At 41.8% G+C, this 22,980-nt stretch overlaps 1 protein-coding gene across 2 annotated transcripts in view; it reads right to left on the bottom strand.

Moving 5' to 3' along the window:
• Positions 1-2,283: 2,283 nt before the first annotated feature.
• Positions 2,284-22,980, bottom strand: part of SUMF1 (sulfatase modifying factor 1) — a 36,872-nt gene continuing 16,175 nt past the window's right edge. The window contains exons 4-10 of one of the 2 annotated variants that reach the window (XM_075762503.1): positions 20,049-20,131; positions 17,775-17,897; positions 16,941-17,055; positions 16,138-16,251; positions 7,191-7,249; positions 5,862-5,917; positions 2,284-3,069 (exon numbers count right to left, since the gene is read on the bottom strand). In XM_075762503.1, coding sequence (XP_075618618.1) covers positions 5,863-5,917; positions 7,191-7,249; positions 16,138-16,251; positions 16,941-17,055; positions 17,775-17,897; positions 20,049-20,131 — 549 coding nt within the window. In that variant the 3' untranslated portion in view covers positions 2,284-3,069; position 5,862. Of the gene's footprint in view, positions 3,070-5,861; positions 5,922-7,190; positions 7,250-16,137; positions 16,252-16,940; positions 17,056-17,774; positions 17,898-20,048; positions 20,132-22,980 lie in introns of both variants that reach the window. The other variant, XM_075762502.1, reaches the window with a different exon arrangement.

The following is a 22,980-nucleotide window of genomic DNA, read 5'->3' on the forward strand; positions in this document are numbered from 1 at the left end:
TGCACTAGATCCCAGAGTGGAGCTTGGGTTGCAAGCTCTCTTGTCCTATTAAGAGGCTTATCTGGTTGTCTTCCCCCAAAGGGCACTGTGCCAGCCACTTTGAGCCTGCAGGACTGGGAGTGGATGATCCAATCTACTTCCTTTCCCTCCTGGAAAAAGTTTCAGGACTAGTTTCATACCATCTGTATTCCTCTTCCTCAAGATTAGATGGGTTTTCAAGACGACAGCACTGTTTGTTAGCTTCCTGTTATGAATACGTACTTGGCATGATTTTAAGTAGTTAAGGAAGTGCAGATTAAAAAAAAAAAATAACCCCAAAACACAAACCCCCAAGCAGCATTAGCAATATCTAGTCCTCGCATCACCAGCCTTAAACCAGAGAACACAGCCGAGCCTTCTGTCTCTGTGCAACGCTACCCTCTCAGTCCCAGCCAGCTGAGGCCGTTTCTAGCAAGTGACCTGAGTATCAGTTACCTGGTCAGAACAAACTTCCACAGCACAGAACAGTGAGCGTTGTACTGCTGAAAACAGCCAGCCACATTATAAAGGCCTTGCAAGAACGTGAAATAATACGTTGTCACGGAGTTCTAAGCCATTGTGGCAGATGTTAATGGCCTTTTACCATATAGCGTGCGCTTTATACTTCACTGTGCCTTAGCACTACAGCTATCTGTGGGTGCGGAGCAAAATCCTACTAAAAAGAAAAAAAAAATCTTACAAGCAACTAAAAAAAGACAACAGACCTTTGTTTCTACCTGCTGCATTTCTGTTTGCTTTTTCCTTTGGATGCCTTTCAGCTTCATAGAGTCCTGCTCTACCACTTCACAGTTCAGGGGGCTCTTGCACAGCAAATCTGTGAGCTCTGTGTAATCCTCCCTCCTCCTTTCTGCTCTCAAAGTGCAGGAACGAGTATCAATATTTCAACAGTCAACACTCAAAAGTTTGGAGATTTACTTTCCCCTTGAAATCTGATCAGATTAATTCAAGGATGTTTAATGAAAGATCTTGTAATAAAATACAGTAACCATTATGCAAACAAAACCAGCACGAATGGGACACATCCCACCATCTCCACAGAAGGACGGGAACGGTTTCCTCTATGTGCCACTCACAGCACAAGGAGTACTGACTGACATATACCTGATGGTGTGGCATCATGAAGCCATTTATTTCAATAAAGTCATAAGAATTTTCCAATATATGGAATTGTGTGTAATTTTTTCAAGGTTTTTTTTTCCAGAATAAACCCCAAAACTGACTCTAGGCAAAACCTTATAAGGTATATTCCTTCTGGTGGCAGACACATGCTTTTTAGGATAGAAATAAAGAGAGAACCTTTTCTTACTACTCTCAGTAAAATAGATGGGTTTAATGCATAGATTTTAATTAAACATTTAATGCTGCTAATGCAGTTTTTACTACACTAAATATTTACCACAGCTTTTACTACGCTTATGTGAGTGCCAAGTCATAGAGGAGGATTCTGGAAATTTTTTTTCTGCGTGCTAGAATTACCTTTACCCCCTGCTGGAGGCTGGGTTTTGTTGAAGGGCTCCTCGGACATTCCGCAGCATCTTCCTTTCAACATGAGATGCTGAGCAGAGATGGAGCTGGCAGCGATGGATTTATATTAACCCCAATTGTATTAAACCCAAACCCAACTTACTACAGAACAGACAGCGCTGGGAAAGACCGGCATTGATGCAAAACTGTTAATCCACCCCATTTTTCACTGTCGGGTCTGAAAGCAGCTGACAAGATGACCAAGTTCAATCCCTGTTTTACACACACAGGTGACACATTTGTGAGGACAGCCATTCTGGTGTGGAGCTTACTGCGTGGGAGAGGCCTGGGTCAGTCTCCACTGAGAGGAAGCAATGGCCTGGCCCAGAAATATTAATGGATACCATGTCCTAGAGTGAGGGACAGTGCAAAACACTTTGTGAAAGGCCTGAAATACATTCCAATCCCAAAATGAGGTAGCTGTCATTCCCATTCCCCTTCCTCCTTGCTAAAATTCTTCTCCTCTGAAGGGGGATTGATTTTTTTTTTTTTTTTTTAAAATCAGTTTGAAAATTTACCTTATTAGGCCTTGGGGCTCATGGGTACATCTGCCATATTTTCACTTTTATGGTCTTTTATTCAAGCAGAACCATTTGCTAGATTCAGTTTCTAATGATGCCATTTTTGCAATTTGCAAGTCCCCAAAATAAGCCTACACCACATCCAAGAGAAATTCAAAGGAAATTGCCAGTGTTTTTCCATCAATAAAAGTCTTCAGCATAAAGAAATGGTTGAAATTTTATTCAAATGTGTACAACACTTCTGATAATCATCACCCTGAGGATTTCATCCCTCAGTTGCAGAAGGCACTTTAGAAAGAGGAGCAGGTACCTCACCATAAAAAGCACGCTTCTGGACCAAATTTTCACTACAACAGGAACATGATACAAGGGCTGCATTAACCACCTGTAGGGCTAGCTGTCTGTCTGCCGGTCCTCACGTCTTCTTAGCTCCTTCAATTTTCTTTTAAAGCTGTCTAGAAGTTTATAAAAGTCCTTGTTTATGGGATTTGAGTGTAGAAATTCAAACTATACAGAAATTTAATAAAGATCTTTTCTAGAGGAGCTATTAAAGAGAATTAAGCTTTTAAAACCCCATCGGCATGTTTCTGTTCAGTTTTGTCCTATTAACTCCAGAATAGTCTTGCTAAACCCAACAGAATTAACTGATAAAAAGCTTAGTCAGGATAAAAGTCCAGGCCAACTTCACCAGAGATAAATATATCAACGTTCTTCAAGCAATGTTGAGTAGTATTGGATTTTTTTTTTTTTACCCCTGGCAGGAAGTGCAAGCATTCGATTTTTCCATCGTGTGTCATCAGAAGTGACACTCCACATGTGTCTTCAGTCTTGGGTGAAATTCAGCCTTTCTTGTCTCGGTGCGACAGCCCACTGGTCACCGTAGCTCTGGCAAGGTGTCTGCCGCGCAGCGGAATCCCAGATTTGAAGCAGAGCTGTCAGGAGTGTTTTGACTACGGGCTGCACAGCGATATCTGTAGCAGTAAGACTGGAGAGGAAGAGGGGAAGAGAACTTCAGAGCATATCACAGCTTGTGTTTCCTTAGGCAAAAGTTTGTTAGATTAATATAGCAAAATGTTTCAAATGCTGTTGGAAAGATCAATGAACCGATTCAGATCAAAATCACTGTGTCAGAAATAAGAAACAGATCAATTGTGGCTGATACAAAAGATAGTTTGAATGGTAAAGTGTCTGATAACACGAGTGTCAGCTAATAATATATCTCGCTCTGGGAAAAAGCTGCTCAGAGGAAGAGAAAGCATCTTGGTGTCTCGATCCATGTATCGGTATTCTAAGGGACAACAGGAAACGAGGAGGTACTGGAACCCACCAAAAGCATTTCGCTGAATGAGATGCAGCAAGAAAGGAATAACTGGAGACAAACTCCTTCCCAGTACTCCTATGGCTAGCATTCTAGGGATATTTATGATCAAGATATGATCTGGACTGGAGGCTATAAAAACATTTACATTTAACATTAAGCCACCGATAAAATGATTCAATTGCATTTCAGATATCCCTAGTAGACAGCTTTGAACACTGTGCTCTTCCAGAACGGGCTGCAATCACACAGCAGCTGCCTCTCAAAAAAACAAAAAGGAGGAACCATCATTGCTGTTCCATTTCTTTAAGTGAGAAAAGCACAAGATTTTATCACAGAACTTGTCCTCGCACCCAGATACAGCCATTTGATGCCACTGATGTGTGTCGGTGGGAAATATCTCTGCGCTTTTGTTCCCAGTGTTGTTTGGTCTTGTGCTTTCAGGATTTGATATTTCTGTGATAGACAAATTAGATCAAAAATGTCATCTTAAAGGATTCAGAAAAGGACTGCTGCAGGGTGCTTTGTACAAGTTATTTTGAGAATGGCCGTTAACTTACACCCAACCAAATGAATCTAAACAGGAGAAGGTCAGATGTCTTTACAGCCAGGTATAAACACCGGTCTGTAACATGTTTTGGACGCTGTCTGGCTGTACAGATTTGGCCATGCCTTGGTGCACATTAATAAACTTACGCTCCTTGAAAACAGAAAAACCTGTGCCACACTCAGTGCTATAGATTCTCAGTTATCGACGTTAGGAACAGTGGTTTCCAAAGCGCAGAACAAACCGGTTTAAGCAGTTTGCTACATGAAGTTAGACTGACAGCCCAGCAGCAGTTCTCCTTCGAGGCACAGGATGACAGTCACACTGGTAACATCACTAATAAAGCGCTGGGGTAGCAGACCGTGCGTTTATGCAGCAACTCCTGTACAATCCATCCAAGTTCTGCCTCACTTTGCTGCTACTTCAGAAGATGTGGCTCAGGCTTTCTGTTCCCATCCTCCCTCCCATCTCCTCCCGCTACAGGCTCCTGGCCTCTGTCAAAAAAAAAAAAAAGCGCACCCCGTTCATTCAAGCTGGTTACACTGCACGTGGTCAGGCTCCAAACCAGACTTCTGGGATGGCTGGGTTAGAGACACACACTTCTTTTTCTTCCCCCACTTTTCTGTGGGGTGGGGAATGGAGGAAGCAGAGAGGAAAGGATAGGTTTTGTCCTTTAAACTTCAGGAGTTTGGGCACAGCTACTAAACAAATGAATCTGTACAACCACGAGGTGCGGACAGACCGTCTGTCATCACGGGAGCAGCATGGTGAGCCCTGCCATCCCCGCAGAGGCAGCGGGTCACTGATGTTTTCTCTGAGTTGACAGTATCTCCATCCAAGGAGATGCAAATGGCAGCTCTCCCCAAAGCAGCGCAACCAGGGAGCGGTGCACGCTGCTGCCATCTCACACCGCAGAGCTCTGCCCCAAACCTCAATGCTGCACTATGGGACTCAGAAGGTGAACTATTTTGAAAATAAAAGTACATGTACAAGGTGCAAACTTTAGCCGTTGTCAACTCGGAGAGGTAGAACAGCAGTAGAATAGGTAGATTAGCCTGAATAGATTTTTAGACACCTAATAAAGAGCCCTTGTACTAACAAGATTCAGTGAGGTTTTTGTCTTGATACACAGCCTAGTTTTATCACCTACAAAAGAGACTAGGACAGACTAGAATCCTCACAAGCCTTTAAAATGGGTCACATTATTCTTCACTGAAGAAGGGTCTATGCCAGTGTTAATTTAATCAAAACTGCTAATTAACATTTGACATTGATTTCACCTAAGAAGGAAATCAGTGTAGAAAATGGGATCTCACTGCAGAAAATTTAATCTAATTATGAGAATGATTTGCCAGCTACAGGCTTTGAAAGGGAAAAAGAACAGCACAGCTTTAATGAAAAAGGAGATCTACAATGAGCATTTTTTCCAGCACGGTGTGAACAGAGTTTAAAACATGATTTATGCCATGACCAGCTATTGCCCTGTGGTGGTATCCAGACTTTTCAGAAAGAATTTCAGGTCTGCTATCAACTAAGCCAAAACATTTGTCTCCCAGCAATCTTTCTGCAAACACCTGATATCCTTTCTGGCTTGACGGTCATTCTAAAACTAAAAGAGTCCCATCCATACTTTTGCAAGTATGACTCAAGCTCTATAATGAAATAACATTAGAGGCATACATCAATTTTAACTTCTACATCTAAAAAAAAACATACTGGGTAAAGCAGTTTGGTTTAATTCCGAGCTAACCAAGAATTCCTTATGAACATGAGGCATTTCTCTTCCTTAAACTGCATGAAACCCCTGAACAAGCACCCAGGCTGCCAGGAAACTCTGTCAGAAGATCATTCGATTGTCAAGTACTTTCAGAGGAAAGATCAATATGAAACACGACAGGCCTTTCCACATTACCTTATGGCACATGTAGGATCCACCCTTCTTCACTCTGTCCGTCCCTGACAAGGGCCCTTTCTGCAGAGGAGAGGACACAGGACGCTGATTAGTATTCAAGAAAGAACAATTGCCAATTACAGGGTGAAAGTAAAAAGGTGTAAGAACAGGGAGGTGGACAAGGAGCAGTCATAAATATTCAAAGTAAACAAATTTCTGCTGTGTCTGTCTCAACCAGAAAGCTTGGAATAATTATGTTGTAAAAGACTTGCAGACAGGTGAGAGTAATTGTTCTCCCTCCACTGCTGCAAGTATTTAACATTGGAGTTCTGCCCACTGGCCAAGAGTGCCTTGTGCTTTGTAAAGCACCCAATAATATGCTGTAAAAAGGACAGTGGCAATCATGAGAAAATAATGATCTTTGAAAACAGATCGGTTTCTGTGGTTTCAGCCCTTTCCTAATGAGACATTAGTAATTTCACAGACTGCCCTGCACATGTAATGAAATCTGATTCTCATCAGTTCCACTTCTATGAAACACACACAGAAGCCTGTGAGCCTCCAAAAGCAGCACGGACAACTTCCACTTCTCTAAGTGCAGCTGCCACAAGGGGCTGTAATCCCCAATGTCTGGTCCAAAATCCAGCCTGAAACACGTTAGTGACAGTGCAGCAAGACATTCCGTACCATCCCCCAGTCACTACGTACTAAATTCGTTATTATGCAGGATCATGACAGCTAAAGAGGTCTGCAGAAAGCACTGCACTTAGGAGCAACAATTTTGTAATTGCGTGTACATTTGCAGTACGTGATTTATTTGAAGCGCTTATGAAATTGGCCCTGGAATTGATTTAAACGAGGTTATTTCTCTGTTCTTTTTCAATTCCAACTCCAAAGGATGGCCTATTAGTTCAAGGAGAAAGCTGGGCTTCCTTGAGAACACACTCTTTTGCTTGCTTTGATGCATATTTATTACACAGGCGAGCAATTCTCCCACTTCATTCCAATAGCTGTGAAAGTCTCTAAGTCTTAGATGAGCGCAATAGTAACTACTGCTATACTTTATGTTTCCACTCTCGATACCAAATATTCTTACATGCATTGAGAAACTACTTTTAGGAAGGAGCCACGAGAATATCTGTCTTACAGAAGTGACAAACAAGATAAAGAAAAGAAATTGTGGTTTATTAGTTAACTGGCAAGCCTAGCCTAGAAGTTAGTATTATAACTAACAAGCCTCTCAAAGTTGTAAGAAACCCAGTTTTCATATGTTTGTATTTCTGCACGTTACACTAATGTGCAACAAAAAACATTTTATCATGTATAAGCTTCCAATAAAGAATTTTTCACTTAACTTGAGGTACAAGCTGTTGCTTCTTCACTGGTTGGTAGGTTGTATATGGTTTTGCCTAGAAATACAGACTGAATTTATCAGAAGAATTTGTGGAATACAGGGGGAAAAAAAAAAGCTGTGACATTCTCCAAATCCCTGCATTTTCTGCTAAGACCATTACCTATATCAATAAATATAGATCACAAGAAAGTTTTTAGCAGTTAAGAAAAAAATAATTCATTGCTACAGAACATGTAAATGATATAAAATAGTACCATCAAAAAGTACCATAATAGGTTAAAATCAGACAACTGCTGAAAAAGAAATTCTGCCAATTATTTTGTCTCCTCCTGCCCAACAGCCAGCCATTTATCCTGGAAGTATCTGAAGGGCGCTGTGCTTTCTGCAAAGCCTTAGCACCACCTTGACCAATATAAAAGAAAAATTTCACTGCTGTAGTATCTCCTGAACCCAGGAATAATTTCCCTTTAAAAAGCGGGTTCCTAAAGAGGGGATTTCACAGTGAATGACACCGCTCCAGTTTTTCCATGCCCACTAAATTTCACCAGTTTGGTTACACCTGGTCACCACACTGTCCTACGCTGCATCAAGGGATACAGTTGTCTCCCACCCAGCTCCTCCTTTACCAGAGGTGTGATGATTCTTCTGGAACTTCAAGACAAGCATTTGTAACGCTGAATTAAGTCATGGGGACTGTAAGCAAACCATGAAAGTTCATGCTGGTACTATAGAAGCTACTGACTGCATCCACTGAGTCTGACTGCTTTGAGAGTCTTCTTATTGACAGCTTACCATAAACTTCAGTGGTTTCACACTTATTGGAAAATTTTATAAGATAAGCAAAAAAAAAAAGTTAGCCTACTACTGCATTTAATACCCTGCAAATACTGATGGAAAACTGCACCCACAGGCAGCGTTGGCTCATTTCCCAGGCAGGGTGCTCCTCCACAGACAGGCTCACTCCACTTCCACGGTCTCTGGGAATTGTTTTCGCAAAACTTGCATGAGGATGCACTGAGCCCCACTCTAAGAGAAGCCACTAACAAGCACAATCAACTCAAACAGCCTGTTAATCTCATTTTAAGGGAAGCCAGGGTAGAGCCAGCCACAAGAAAACTGGCCTAAAAAAAGCTACATGAGAACAAGATAAAACAGGGAACAATGGAGCTGTCTGAGCAGGATTTCCCATTAAAAACTGAAGTTCAAATACAGAGCAATCTTTGCTATTAGCTCCACAGTAACTTTTATAAACTAAGAGGAGCATGCTACTTTAGGATTAGAAGGTTTATTGTCCATTTGTAAGACTATCATATGTTTCAGCAATTATAAAGGGATAGCATATACTGAAGAAGCACGTGAACCAAAAAATGGCAATTGCATAAGCTCTTTTTGTTAACTACAAATATCTTCTACCAGGCAAAAATTGAGCATCGAAGGTTATTTGGTAACAATGAACAAGTTAAATTGACACCACCCCCCGCCCCCAGCCTCTGAAGCAGGATTATAGCACAGAAACACTTTACTGCCTGCACAAATCTGATACAGTATTCTCCAATAATCTATTCTATTACAAAACATTACCCTCTTGAGAGATATTTCTTTAAAATCACTGAAGGTAAAGAGTTTATCATAAAACAACTGGCAAAGTTCCCTGAAAAGGAGAAAATTGCTAGACATTAGCTGGAGAAGCAATCACCGTGTGTTTGACAGCTCTCTATGGGCTACATTTAATTCTCTTTGTGTTGATATTTCCCTGTCTTGCTCTGCAGTTTAGTAAAGGAAGCAATAAAAGGAAGTTGAGATGACCAGATTTCCCTATAGCAGCTACTTACATACGTACAAAATCAAATGCACAAGAACTTTATGCAGACTGGTACCTTTCTCACCTCGTGACTGCTCTCAAGGGAGGTAAAGAAAAAAGGAACCACAGACCCTCAAAGGTAGGACACAGTGAATTCAGTTCTCCTTCCTAGTGTTAAAAATGCAGCTTACAGAAACTCTGAGTCTCATTTGAAGGCTGTTGTGGAGTTAAAGTTAGAAGCACAACACTGAACATAGCAGGGAGCAATGATGCTTTCATTCAGCGTGGAGCTCTATGAAAGGCACCACATCACCGAGGTCCCTAGCAAAGCCACATGGGCTGATCCAAAAGCAACCAAAATTAAGTGAAAAAGCCATTCTTATGCCAGACTGATGAGCATCCCCGTCCCCATTTACACGGTTTTGTACTTTTGTATCACAGGTTTATCTACCTGAGAAGAACGTGGTGTTAGAATCAAGCACTGTGTGCAACCCCCTGTGCAACCCCCTACTTAGTGCGACAGACAGAAGACTTCAAGCCCCCCAGATGATTTGCCAGCATCCCAGCAGCCAAGGGCTGTACGTGCATTCCTGAACTTCAGGAGCCCACCACCGCTCCCAGTGAGTTCACAGCTCAGCCACTGCAGTAAAGCTCACGGCAAGCGGCTGTCCTTCCCCTGTACTGCCTCGTGTCTTATTTTTATAGCCCTTTCCCTACCCCAGCCTTCCTGAAGAAACCTCAAACATGTCCCATGCAGGAAGGAGCCACCTGGATTCTATTTCCTTAGCATCTGAAGTTGAACGATTTTGTCCAGGTAGGTAGAAGGGTGCTGCAGCTCCTTGGACTACCTGTAGCATGAACTCTCTTTGTTATCCAAAACAAGGCCCCGCTCCCAGCTCTAAACTGGGCTAAAGGAAGAAGCCAAGTCCCTGTAGATAAACTGGAGCAAGATATTTCCATTTCTTCAAAGGTGTTAAGAGCTAGCTGTCCCTTACTAGCACCACCCTGCTTCTGAGGCTGTACACAAGAGTTCCATATATGCCCTTCCGACCAGAGTCCTTTTCTCTGGGTGGTCTTTCTCCTACCAACATCATTTGCTTCAACTTCCTCTTGTTTTACAGAGACCGGCAGCAGTCCTTTACATCTGCAGATGTAGAAATGTAAACTCATTCCTGTGAGCACTGGCTGCTTAGAGTGCTGAAAAACAGCCAACCAAACCCCTAAAAACTTCACTGTTTTGTCTTCCACAGAACTCCACAGACTTCAGGTACAGCATCCCCCCAGCCAATAGTTTTTCTAGAATAATGCATTCATTTAACCTGCTTGGGAAAGTAACAGAGTCCTAACACTATCTGACTTTGGCCAGACAATGTTACCGCTCAATATCACACTTTTACTGTAATTTAAAAAGGAGAAAGCCTGCAATTTTAGTATTTGCTCATGCTTGTATCTTCCTTATAGATAAGGGAAACCTGCTTTGATTATGCTTACCCACAATAAAAACTAATCAGAGCATGGCAATTAAGGTGGCATTTGATTAAACAAGCAAATCTTTTTTCCATCAAACAATATTGGTTTATGCTATTATCTAGAGAAGTGCACCACCTGGTACTGAAGCAGAAGGACATTTGCTGTCCACATGTAAAGAGCCAGAGCTGCCCAGACTTTGATCCCAGACTTGAAGAACAGAATTTACCGTATAGTGGCAAGTTTATTTTGTAGTACATGTTGTAACAGACATTATAGTCTGATTCCATAATTACAAATGCCTGTGCATTCAATTACCAAAGCTTAAGTACGATTATTTTTTGAAGAGTTATTAAAATACATCATAGGTTTTTTTTAAATGAAAAAGAAAGTTGCATTTCCTTCATTATGTCAAGCAAACACTTTCTGAAGTTGCATCATAATTTTCTGTGCACAGTCAGCCATGTGGGCAATTTGGTTTGAGCTAAATCAGTTTTCAGAGAACTGCAGGTCATAAGAAACTCTGAGCTGTATATAGAGATCTGAGCCAGAAGTCACCACAACTGGAACGGGCCCATAAGGGGATTGTGGTTTCATTGATCTCACACGCACGCTTGGCTACTGTGTGCATTTACATCTTACAAACAAAAAAAGAAACCCTAGTCCTGCCCTTGTGCACCAAATAGTAGCTGCAAGATGTACTAAAGGTATGTTTTTTGTGATTTTTTGGGGGGGATTTTTTTTCCCCACTGATGAGAAAAATCAGCCCAGAAGCACATATTTCTGGCAGCAGCAGTGCTCTGACTTTTCCTCACTGCCAGTACCGGAAGAGTTGAAGTACCAGTTTTACATTTTTCTCAAGCAGAGTTTATAATTCCCTCCAAACTGAGTTTGACCACAAAAAAACCACTTCACCTACATGATACAGACATGCTTTGTACAGCTATGTGGCCCCATTCAGTGCACTTCCAACATATCTTCAAGCACAAGCACAAGCACAATCATTTCAGAGAACAGAGGGAAGACAGCTAGCACCTCAATCTCCTGGCACTTGCTCAAGTGAAGAATCCCTTCGGAAAGGAGCCCCAGCAGGCACGATGTGTGCCGGAGAATGGCCATGGTAGGTAAGTCTGGCACCCTAAATCTAAATGCCCAACAAAGCTCTGCTCAGAAAGGCTTTAGTGGTTAGTGAACACAGCACACAGACAAGAGCTATGCTGAGAGGTGAGGTAGAAGAACAGGTCACAACTGAGCCACACTATTCCACTTGAAATGCAGAAAATTTAGAAGTGATTTCCATTTCCACATGAAAGTGTTTTCTACAGACAGCAATTTTAGATTTGGCTTATTCTGGTTTCTGTTCTGGATTCCTGATATACAAGATTCCCACTGGACTATCCAGCTGCACTAAGTGAACATGTCTGGCTTAGATGCTTCCCATTTTTTTCCGGGAGAGTAACAAGCCCATTACCTCACATGAAATCAAGGGGCCATTCAGTGTGACCCAGATGACAAGCAAGGTCACTCACTATATACAATTTGTTACTTAACCCCCCTCCAAATACAATACTGTTTATTTGCTTTCACAGCCAGTCTACAGTACGCTAATCTCCCTGATCATGTATGCTTCTAAAATGGGGAGACTTGCATTTGCTTAAGTCAGAGACATTTGCAGCTCACTACACAAACCTGATCAGAAGTGGGATTCAAAGTAAAAGCCACTTGCTCCCTTGGTTTTGACTGAGCCACTTTTACTAAACACATCAGTGTCTGGACTAGAACAGCTGAAGAGACTTTTAGTTGTAGAAGTGTCTAATTAAATTCATAAAGAAAGGTCTGTACAAACAAATCTTCAGTTATACTAATGCTTTGCTCTTAAAAGTGACATCCCTAACATACTATGACGCCTTTCAGTACTACTAATCTTGAGAGCTCTGGCTGCACTCCCCAAACCCCACGACTGCTAACAGTCTTCTGGCACTACAGAGCTTGGAACTGCCAAGCTCTGCACTCTGTACACTTCTTGAGCTGCATAAAAACCTTTCAAGTTTGGTTATTTGGCTTCAATACTTACCTGCACAGGTCCCGCACCTGGCAAAGGGGAGGAAGAACATTGTTTGTTCCATTGTTAGAGCATAATTTAAATCTAATACCTTAAAAAGTAGCAAACAACTCACAAAACACTGTCAGGTGCCCCAGTGTACTTTTGCTCTTGGTAATTGTGAATGCAAGCCAATCAACTAAAAAAAAAAAACCACACACCAAAATCAAAAAGCTATGTGCAATGTTTCATACCTTCCTTGTAACCAAGCCACAGTATACCCAAAATCTCTCCAGTTCTAGAAAACTGCTTTGAAGATTTCAAGTGTTAAACTAAGTTAAAAAACTTCCACTAAGCTCTGACCCCCTAGAAGAATTCCTAGTCTTTTAGGCAGAAAGAACACATCCTATATATAGGTTACGCTGACTTGTACTCTGGAGAGACTTAAGAGATTGGCTCTGAAAGATATGGTGCTAATCATTTTTAATGTCTCAGAAGATACTGCAGCCTGGCTATTTTGGGACACCTTTTCACATTATGAGGTTCAGTTTCCCTATCCATTTAATCAGAAAAAAAACCTTGGAATTCACTTTGAAGTGCTCTGCCTCGGACACTAGATTCTGACAACTGAAAAAAAAAAAAAAAGAAACTACGAAACTGGAAGCATCATTGGTTACACCTAATTTTTTAAAAGCTTTCTGAAATACCTGCAAAATGTTTGTGCCAAATTTAAAAACCTAAGCAAACTCAGAGCCACTTAAGAGAGCAAGAGTCATACAAGACTTGTTTCTCATCAACACCAAAGCACTGTTGCATTGACATTATAAACATGAAAGCATCTCATTTACATAAGTCATTCTAATGAGGGTACCCCACTGCAATACTAAAAAGAGAAAAAAAAAAAGAAAAAGGATTTTTTGCAAGCGTCATACCACAATAGCTGTAGTTCAGCAGCAAAATACACAATACTAGCTACCTGGATTTCATGCAGTTTGGACAAGCAAGCAAGGTTGATGCTGACAGAGAAATCTATTTTCTTTTTAAAACAAAGTAAGAAAGTTCACTAGCACCAATGGCAGGGAATGAATTAGCTGAAAGCTACAGTTTGATGAAGACTCCTGGAGGTTCTTGCCATTATTACCACAGTAACTTCCACATAAATGAGTTGTTTCGTGCCTTTCACGTACAAAAGCCAGTCATCTTACACCAAAAAAAGCTCTAAGACTTTGCCAGTGATGACACAGAGCTTGTAAGAGATACCTGTTCAAACAAACAATGCACGGTGCCTCATGCTAACCTACAAAAACCAACACAAACTCCAGAACATATCCAGGTGTCATAGGCCTAAGATCCATGACTTAGGTTGAATATATACACACACCGATCATCAAAAGTGTTTTTATTCTCCAGACTTGGCCTAGTTACTCTATTTTTGCTTCCCAGTCTCGCCACTCCTTGCTAGGGAAGAAGACTTCAGGGGGCTGTGCACTTTTCCCTGCCCCGAGATGTCACTGTCCAAACAAGCAGCCAACACTGAAGTAGCTGCCAGACCGAGAAACAAGTGAAGAAGAGGAGGGACGGTTGCAGTGTGCTACCAGCTGCCAGAGCCGTGTTCTTTCCCAGGGCCACCAATGCTACGTGTCCCAAAGGGTGCGGGCGGGCGAGGGGTCCTTTCCCCTGCCCCAGTTAAGGCAGCACATGCAGCTCATGCTGCACTGGTTCCAGGCACCGAGGGGAAGCTTCAGTAGCGAGAGGGGTAAAGCAGAAGCTCCCCTGGTACAAACCATGGTGACCACACAGTCTGGAATGGAAAGCTCAGCCTGGCTCACTCTCCTCCTCCCCTGACTTATGGGGCTACAATCAAATCAATACTCTACCCTGACTTGGGAAAGTTTGCTGGTTTTATTGTTCTTCACTTTGATCTGAATTTACATTCTGTGAGTTACTCAAGACTTCATCTTTAGAAACACTGCTCTTAAACTGGCCTTGTTTCCATTCATAAGGTACAGGAAAAAGTTATCCTTAATTGCGTATAAAACCTCCCAGAATGGAAACAGAATTGCAAGACAGCAGATGTTTCTTTCCTAATCAACCAGTATGCAAACAGGAAAAAAAAAAAAAAGAAATCTAAAGAAACAGTTTGAATGCTAAGTGTAAGTTCTATATACATTTCAGCTGTATACGTATGCAAGCCATGAGTCAACGTTGGAAAATGACAGGTGTGTTTATACATTCAAAAGACAATTCATGCAATACAGCTTCCCGTTATTGCTGAATTACAGAAGCTGGCAGGAAATTTTGACTACTGCAAAACACTCAAGTCTCATCATGTGAATTTGTGCCATACGTGAGAAAGGTAGAAGATGGAGATACAACACTGTCCACACCCCAAAGGCAAAGAGGTTCTCTAGCCATTGCTAGGCCACTAAGACTGCCTGCAACAACAGTTAGAGAATAGTCCATCCTATTTTAAATCAAACAAAAAGCTACAGTCCCAAACATTTAATTTACTTGGAAACATGTACATAGCACACTGTCCAACAGAGCTGAAATCATTAGAAAAGCCAGTGGTATCTTACTGGGACAAGTAACTTGAAATTGGCCAGAGTAACTGGTATGGGTAGAGGTCTCCAGATGCTCCAGCAGCGTGATGAAACTGCTAGTACAGATCTAGAGCAACCTCGACCCCAAGATGAGTCTGATTTCTCGTGCTACCAACATCCTCCTGGAAGAACAGCAGAATGTCAACCTCTGCAAAGTACACAACAGCAAAAGCAAGTTTAGTAAGTTCCTCAAGCCATTTCCAATTCCTGACTTCCCAGAAAGGCCCGCAATTATGCCCAGCATACCAAAGAAAGACTGCACATAACGTGAGACCGCAGCACAGGGGTACTCAAACCCTGCAGTAAACAGATAGCTCCTGCCCCGTGAGGTTTAATTGGTTTTCTCATTACAGATAACTGCGTCTGATCAAAACCAGCTCTGTGAGTGCAGAACAGTGCATTTCTCAGATTTAGTCATCCTGGATACATGAGAGAGAAGGAGATGTAATATTAAATATTAGAACTTAAAGCTGCTGAGAGACACTGCATGAGAAACCCCACATACAAAGCCTACTCCACAGGACTTCTTTCACTGCCTGCACAAAGGTTCACCTCTCAAAGCCTAGTAAGCTACTTCTCAAACTCCAGCTTTATTACATGTTGAGTTTTAAATGAGCTAGTAGAAGCCATAAAGATAATTCAGGATGGTTTGTTTTCTATTTGTAAAAGAAAAGGGAAAAAATATTAGTACAGCTTCTAGGAACATAAATGAACAAAAAATCTTTTTTGAAAGTAATTCCACTGCACTGGCAAATTCTTGATTTATGTAATACGATGCCAGTTTGGAAGTACTCAACTGCTAACCAGTTGGAGGCCTGTCCAACAAAAAATAAATATTGAAACCGCACTACAGCCCTACAATTCCTGTGTTGATGATTTGTGGTGTGATACTTCCTAATTCACCAGAACACAGCCCATCCCACCCCAGACACAGCAGAGAGGAGCAAAGAATGGCAGGTTTTCATACAGCAACCAGATCAGAGTAGCAAGAGGAAATTCTATAGTTTGTGTGGTGCCACTAAAATACTTACAGGGTTGTGAACATCTTCTGTTGAGTGATGAACAGCCCACCAGTCGGACGTCCACTCCCAGGCATTACCTACGATGTTGTACAAGCCATACCCATTGGGAGGAAATGCAGTGACCTATACAAGACATGGAACACCAGAGCCAGTTCTGTAAACCACTCACCATAAAACATGGGTTTTTAACCCTGAAGACCAGTCTGCCAAAGGTGCCTTTGTCTTTACTAGGAACCTTTGCTTATTTCCAGATTCCCCTTCCCAAAGAAAGGCATGAGTGGCTGTCAACTCATGCATATGCAGACTTCTCTGCTGATGAAACTTTTTTGACTTACTTGAACTACCATTTAATAATCCATTCACATTCTTGATTGCCTTAAAAATTCCATGCCATTGTTTGCCATACTAAACAGACTCAACCTTTCCAAAAATGGAAGTTTCAGTTCTTTTAAAACATTGCATGATTAACAACTACCCAAAACACGAGGGTTCAAAAAATTATAATGCCAAAAGTGCAGGCAGAAGGTATTTCAGCATGTGACTATAAACTGACTGGTAAGGGCAAAAAGAGGTCAGTTTGAGAGGAACTAAAACTTAAAATTAAAGTAACCTTTACTTTTCAATTAGCTTTTAACAAGTGTCCCTTGGCAATACTCAAGCCTGCAGTGAAATATACTGTAACTTTAAAAATCTAAAGGTGAAAGAGTACAGGAATGGAAAACAGCTATGGGTCATTGTGTTGAACACAGACCTCAGTTTTAGGAAGACCAAGTTCATTTCCATGTGATTAGTTCACTTTGAGACACACTTACAGGCGCAGTCCCTTTGTATCCATCTTCTGCAGTGTTGTTAGTTGGGAACACTCCCTGCCAGATATTAGCATAATGTTGACCTTTTGGCTGAAGCTTGTTGCCCCATGGGAAAAGTCTGTTAAAAGACATACAGAAGAACAGTTGTCAAACTCTTTGTTTTGTTTTTTTCAGGTTTGTTTTGGTTTTTTTAACTAAGACACACACCACATCCCCCACCTTCCTCTCCACCTTACAAACAGCTCTCCAGGGTGTCCAGATCCATTTGTACCAACATCTAGCAGGTTTTCAAGAACAGCAAGGGCTCTACAAGGACCATTTGCCCAGGGAGGAGGGAAGGCACCACTGTCCCATGCAGTATGCAGTCCAGGACACAGGATGGAGAAGACACAAGCTGTTATCCACCTTGTCCTCCCCTCTTCCCCAAGCCCCAGTCAGATAACAGGTGGGTCCAGAGGACGAGCAGTAATGTAGTTTTTGACTACTTAAGCTCATTTGCAACTCTTCTGGCCTTGACACTAAGGTCCTTTGCTAAAACTTTCATCTCCTGCAACAGCAGCAGTCCTCGGTCTTGGCATTTTGTCACATCTCCCTCTCCCTTGGGCTCTCTGGTTCTCCTCCCATTAGAGAGTTCAGATTACAATACATCATTTGGTATTTAGGGAAATTCACTTCCCTAAAGGAGCCTGTTCAGAGTAAGTCAGTGCTGTATTTACCACAGATATGCATACTACACAAGAAAGAGACACTGAGGATAATAAAAACCCACACAACCCTTCCTTATCTAGAAAATACCAGTTTTTAAACATTTTTCAGGGACACACTTGTGACAGGTACCTATTCTCAAGGCCCCCCCGACAGCTGTATTCCCATTCGGCCTCAGTTGGTAACCGTTTCCCTGCCCACGTGCAGAATGCCACAGCATCATTCCAGGAAACATGAAGAACTGGATGAGCCATTCTGGAGAACAAAACAAACAGGACAAGATCAGCGGGAGAACTAGGCAATCGCACAGCTATACAGCACAGACTTTATGAAACTCTTTTAGAGACGGCCACAAAGAACTGTGAGGAAGTTCACAGTTCAGTAACAACTGCACAAGCCATCAGATTAAACAGCTGCTTTGCTGTAAAAGTAAAGGAGGACAGCAAGCTACTAGTAGATGCTGGATGGAAATGCAGCCAACAGAGAAAAACAAGAGGAAAAAAAATAAGTTCTATTTGTTTCATCATGCTTTTACATACAGCTCTTGTGCTTTGTCACGGTCTCCCCTCAGAAACCTGCTGCACCCAGGAGCCAGTGAAGAACCATCAATACACTGGCTTCTGTGGAAACATAGGTGCTCAGAGACCCAAGGGAAGGCACCAAAAGCCTGCAGCACTGCTCCTTGCTAGGCTAGTTTAACAGTATCTTAACAAGAAGCCAAGATTCTCAATAGGAAGATGTACATTGTGATCTAATGGCGACTGCTCTTCACTTCCCTGTGCATTCTTCTCTTTGCTGCAGGTTCTTTCTTTGCTGTCAGTTGTGGGGTTTTTGAGGGAGATATGAGATGACAAAGAATCCGTACTGTTAGCAACATCATCTTTTGCATCCAGGAAGGTCTGAACTGCAGAAAAAAAAAGTATTTTTCTTTGGGTGTTTCAAGCAGTCCACAGCTTACACAAGAACTCCCATCTTCCCTTTGGTTTGGTTCCAGCATTGCCATTACAGTCCCGGTATCTTTTTCCAGAAAAAGACAGAAACAATGCCTAGTCATTCTTGTCACAAGGGTCCTCCCCATCAAGCTCTAATAGATCAAGATACTTCAAGAGCTGAGGGTACTGCTCCAGAAGACAGATACAGAGGACTTCCTGTTACCTTGTCCTTCCCGCTCATTTAACAAGCCAGCGTATGCCTGTTGGTCTATTAGACTACTTCCACGCGGGAAGTTCACCGGCAGCTGTACTAAGCTAGGTTTGTGCCACACTTCTAAAAGACTAGATTTACATGGCAGGTTTCCAACTCTTATCTGCTGACTGTGACCTAAATTTCTCTGTCTCCCCCTAACAACGCCTCCTGATATTATCTCTATTTTTTGCCTCAGATAATTCTTTCATTGCCCTTGGAGAACAGGCAACAGACTTGTTACTAAGCAGTTCAGCCATCAGGTGATGTTACACTAACATAGCCCTGTCCTTAGAGGACTTAAAACCATGCCAGCATCTACTAGATCTAGGCCAGAGAGTCTGATTTGATTTCAAACAGCAGTTTTGAAACTTTTAACCAGTTGATTAAAGCAGCTAGTGCCCAACTTCACTGACATCTGCCTAGCAAGAGTCACAATATAAGAGGTCCCAAATGAAGACAGTCACTTCAAGTAAGGTAGGTAACTGAACAATGACTTTCCACATGTGCAACCCAGGGCTAGTTCTGCAGTATCTACAAAAAGCACCTGGGAAAAATGAAGCCTTTTGGTTTTCTAGGCATCAAATTTGTTTCACTTGTGAATGGAAAGAGATTGCATAAAGACACAGATCAGCAAGTTTCAGGGTTCATGCTAGCAAAACAAAGCACTAACTATACCCTGTTAAGAAAAAGTACAGTTTTCCAAAGCATTTAGAGCTTCTAGATAAAGTCACAACTGATTTTTCACAACAATCAGTCCAGAAAGTCAGAGTACATTAAAAAACACAAAACTCTTCAGTCATCTGCGGCCAGAGAGAGATAGGCCTCCAAATCCCAGATGGAGGACACACTACGTAGACTCCTAGAGCATGCATGCAGCTAGTATTCAGTCTCCCTCTCCAAAACCAGATCTATACTGAATGCTCTAAAGTTGCTGATCCTCTAGAGATCTACTGTTTCACTGCTGATACATGAATGTGAATAGAAACCATGCTGAAGCATATTTCAGTATGGGCTTATAGACCTTTTAAAATACTACTGTGCCACTGACCATGCGACCACTGAATATTGCACGCAACACAGAAGATGGCAAAATAGTTGCAGAAGCAGCAGCAAGAAGGTTATTAATTAAAAACCCTTTCTCGCACCTCCATTCCTGGTGCAAGCTTACAGGTACATTGACAAGCACTGCGTATGATAACTGAATGGCCATTCATGGCTTACCTGTTGGAGATATTCGAGTCAGGGCCCTCAGGGTGCTTCCAGTTGGCTCCCTTCACAGGCAACCACCAGGGAGCAGCTGCAACCTGAAAAGGGACGAGAATGGCCAGGGAGGAAGACTTAAATTCCTAGCTAATGGCTATTCTGAAAAACCACCACGTGACGACAGGCTCCAAAGCTTTCACTCACAGCTCATGGCTCTGCCTGCTGCCACCTGACCTCTTACCTTCCAAATCATCTCTGACAAACCAAGATGATCATTTGCCCACATTACAATACCGCTGGCTAGGGAATAGCCCAAGGCATGGCACAGCACAAAGAAAATGTCACCCAAACCCAAGACCAAATCCTGAGTGTACCTTTCTGAAGGACTGCCCTCTGGCCATCTCCCCTTCTATATTTTCTCACCTGCAGGGCTGATGTGCAAGGCACAGTTTATTCTCTTTGAAGGCACAGCCCTCAGCACGCTACCTGTGCTCGATCATACTGTTCTCTCAGAATTTCTCAGTTCTTGACCTCTGGAAACATATGCCAAGAACGCTCGGAAGAGGTCACCTGGAACATGACAGGTTTACTCTATTCTCTTACAACAGTATGCCCACAGTAGTTAAACCAGCTAACCTCCTGGCTGACTTCAGTCTGACATTCTGCAGAGATGATATAAAAGACAGTTTTGGCTTAAAGAGAATCTTCATCTCACTTGTTTGTTCCCGAGACTCAGTGTTTTGGAATAACTAAACCAAAATCCTGATGATGTCCTTTAACTGGGGTCAAAACACGCATCTTGCAACACATTTGCTTTCCAGTTAATTAACTCAGTAAGCTGATTTTAAATTATTTGCTATCAGCTTCCAGAAGGTGGAGACAGAAGAGCCACAGAAGTCAAGTGAAGCCTTTTTTTTTTTCCCCAGTTAGTTTGCTGAGCAACATCAAGCTTGCAGACAAAATATGGTGTAACAATGCAGCCATCAAGTACTTCTCTCTAACCGAAAGTCTCTAACTCAGTTCTGCAATGCCAAGAAATTATTCCTGCAATACATTAAGGATTTCTTCTATTAGCTTGCTTCAAAGCTGAGAAGGTCAGTGCACAGCACATTTAACTACTCTATTCTGATTCACATTCACTTACAAATACTTATCCTAATAATGGATCCTTTCAGAAAATTGATGCAAAAAAAGAACACTTATGCTAACCATCAATAGTGTGTGTTTTTCCAACAGCCTGAGTGCTGGTTTCCAAAATACTCCTATTACAGAAATAATTTCCATAATGAACAAAAATCAAAGTAAATAACCCTCCAATGCTTTAGGAGTTATACAACGTACCAGCTGGTTAGCCCTAGACCTAGGAGATCCAGATGTTACTCTAATACTGGCCTGTAGAACAACCTCCAGCAGCTTCTGCCCTCTCTACTGCCCCTCAGCTTTCCCCATGCAAGGGATGGCAAAGGGAAGAAGTAGAATATTCATTTCTCTTCATCGTGCTGCTAAACCAACTTTGTAAAGTGTTATACACACACGGGTAGGAACTGTGCCAAGAGCGTTATCCTTTAACTCACCAAATCCTTCACAGGAAGGACCAAAAGTGAAAGTCACTGAAAGCTGGTACTTGGGAGACAGAGGGTCAGTCTGGTCTAGGAGGAAGCTGCATCCTTCAACAGTGATGAGTATTTAAAATGTAATTACAAGTGTATGAGAGAAAGAAATTGTTTGACAAAAAAAATTGTTAAAAAACCTCTGGTCCAAACTACTCATTGGATCACTCATTTGAATATATCGGTAGGAAAATAAACTGAAGTGCCTAAGAAATAGAAGTGCTGCTAATACACAAAGACATCTCTTATTTTTAAAGCATCTGATCAATCTATGCTATAACAGCTCCTATGACAGCTTTTCACTCTTCTCCCATCATCACACACAGATTTTTGCCTACAGCATACATCTGGGTACCTTACCTAAAAGCTCACTGTAAACCAATAGCAATCCTGCACTAAAGCTGCAGAGTTGTTGGCTTAAGCTCAGCTGAAGAGCCCACAGGTCTGAGCTCTAGGCAAGAGCACTGGAATCCCTAAACATGCCGCAGAATTCCTCCAGGCTGGGAAGCCATTGACACGGAGGTTTTTGATGCTCTCTCTTCCAAAGCAAGTGAAAAGATGACACTGTTGTTAAGTACACAAGAAATAAAGATGGTCTCAGCCACTTGCTGATGACCACGATGTTCTGTCCACGTGCTCTCCATCTAATGGGACCCTCCCAGCATACTACTAAAGTAGTACATTTCTTAAGGATCCTGCTTTCTGATCTCCCTAGCGCAACAAACACATAATTCAACAACACCAACCACATAATTCTGGCTCAGTATCTAACAAAACCAATGCCATTCTCACCACAAGCAGAGCCCCTACTCTTTCCAAAAAGGCATGAGAAGTATTTGACCTCTCACTGGAAACACAGCTCTGTTTCTGAGCATTCAAACCCAAAGATGGGATCTTCATTCACAGAGATACTCTGCTCAGTTCTTGTTAGCACTAAAGCTTCAGAATGGCTAACAGATACTACAGTCAGTAAGTTTAAAACTAGTCTGATTTAACCATTTCCTTGTATATTTTGAGCTTTAACCTTTACTCTATAGTCAAGATAGAACAGAAACCTAAAAAGTTAGGTTAGTTAAGGAAAACAAGAGAGCCACAGTACCATTTGCTAAAGCTTCTCCATGAATTTAAAAGACCACGAGTAAGATTTCATCCTGGTAGTTTCTAAGCACAGCGCATTTTTGTAAATTAAACTGCTGGTTTTTGGATTAAAAAAAAAAATCTCTGCAGGAGACTGCAAAGACTTACACTTTAGAAGACTTTAATTTAGGAAAACATTTTTGTTATGTAAAAAGAAAAAGCAGATGCTTTCAATCAGAATGGTTTATTTTAAACTGAGAAAA

This window comes from Balearica regulorum, chromosome 10, assembly GCF_011004875.1.
Source record: "Balearica regulorum gibbericeps isolate bBalReg1 chromosome 10, bBalReg1.pri, whole genome shotgun sequence".
Classification (NCBI taxonomy): domain Eukaryota; kingdom Metazoa; phylum Chordata; class Aves; order Gruiformes; family Gruidae; genus Balearica; species Balearica regulorum.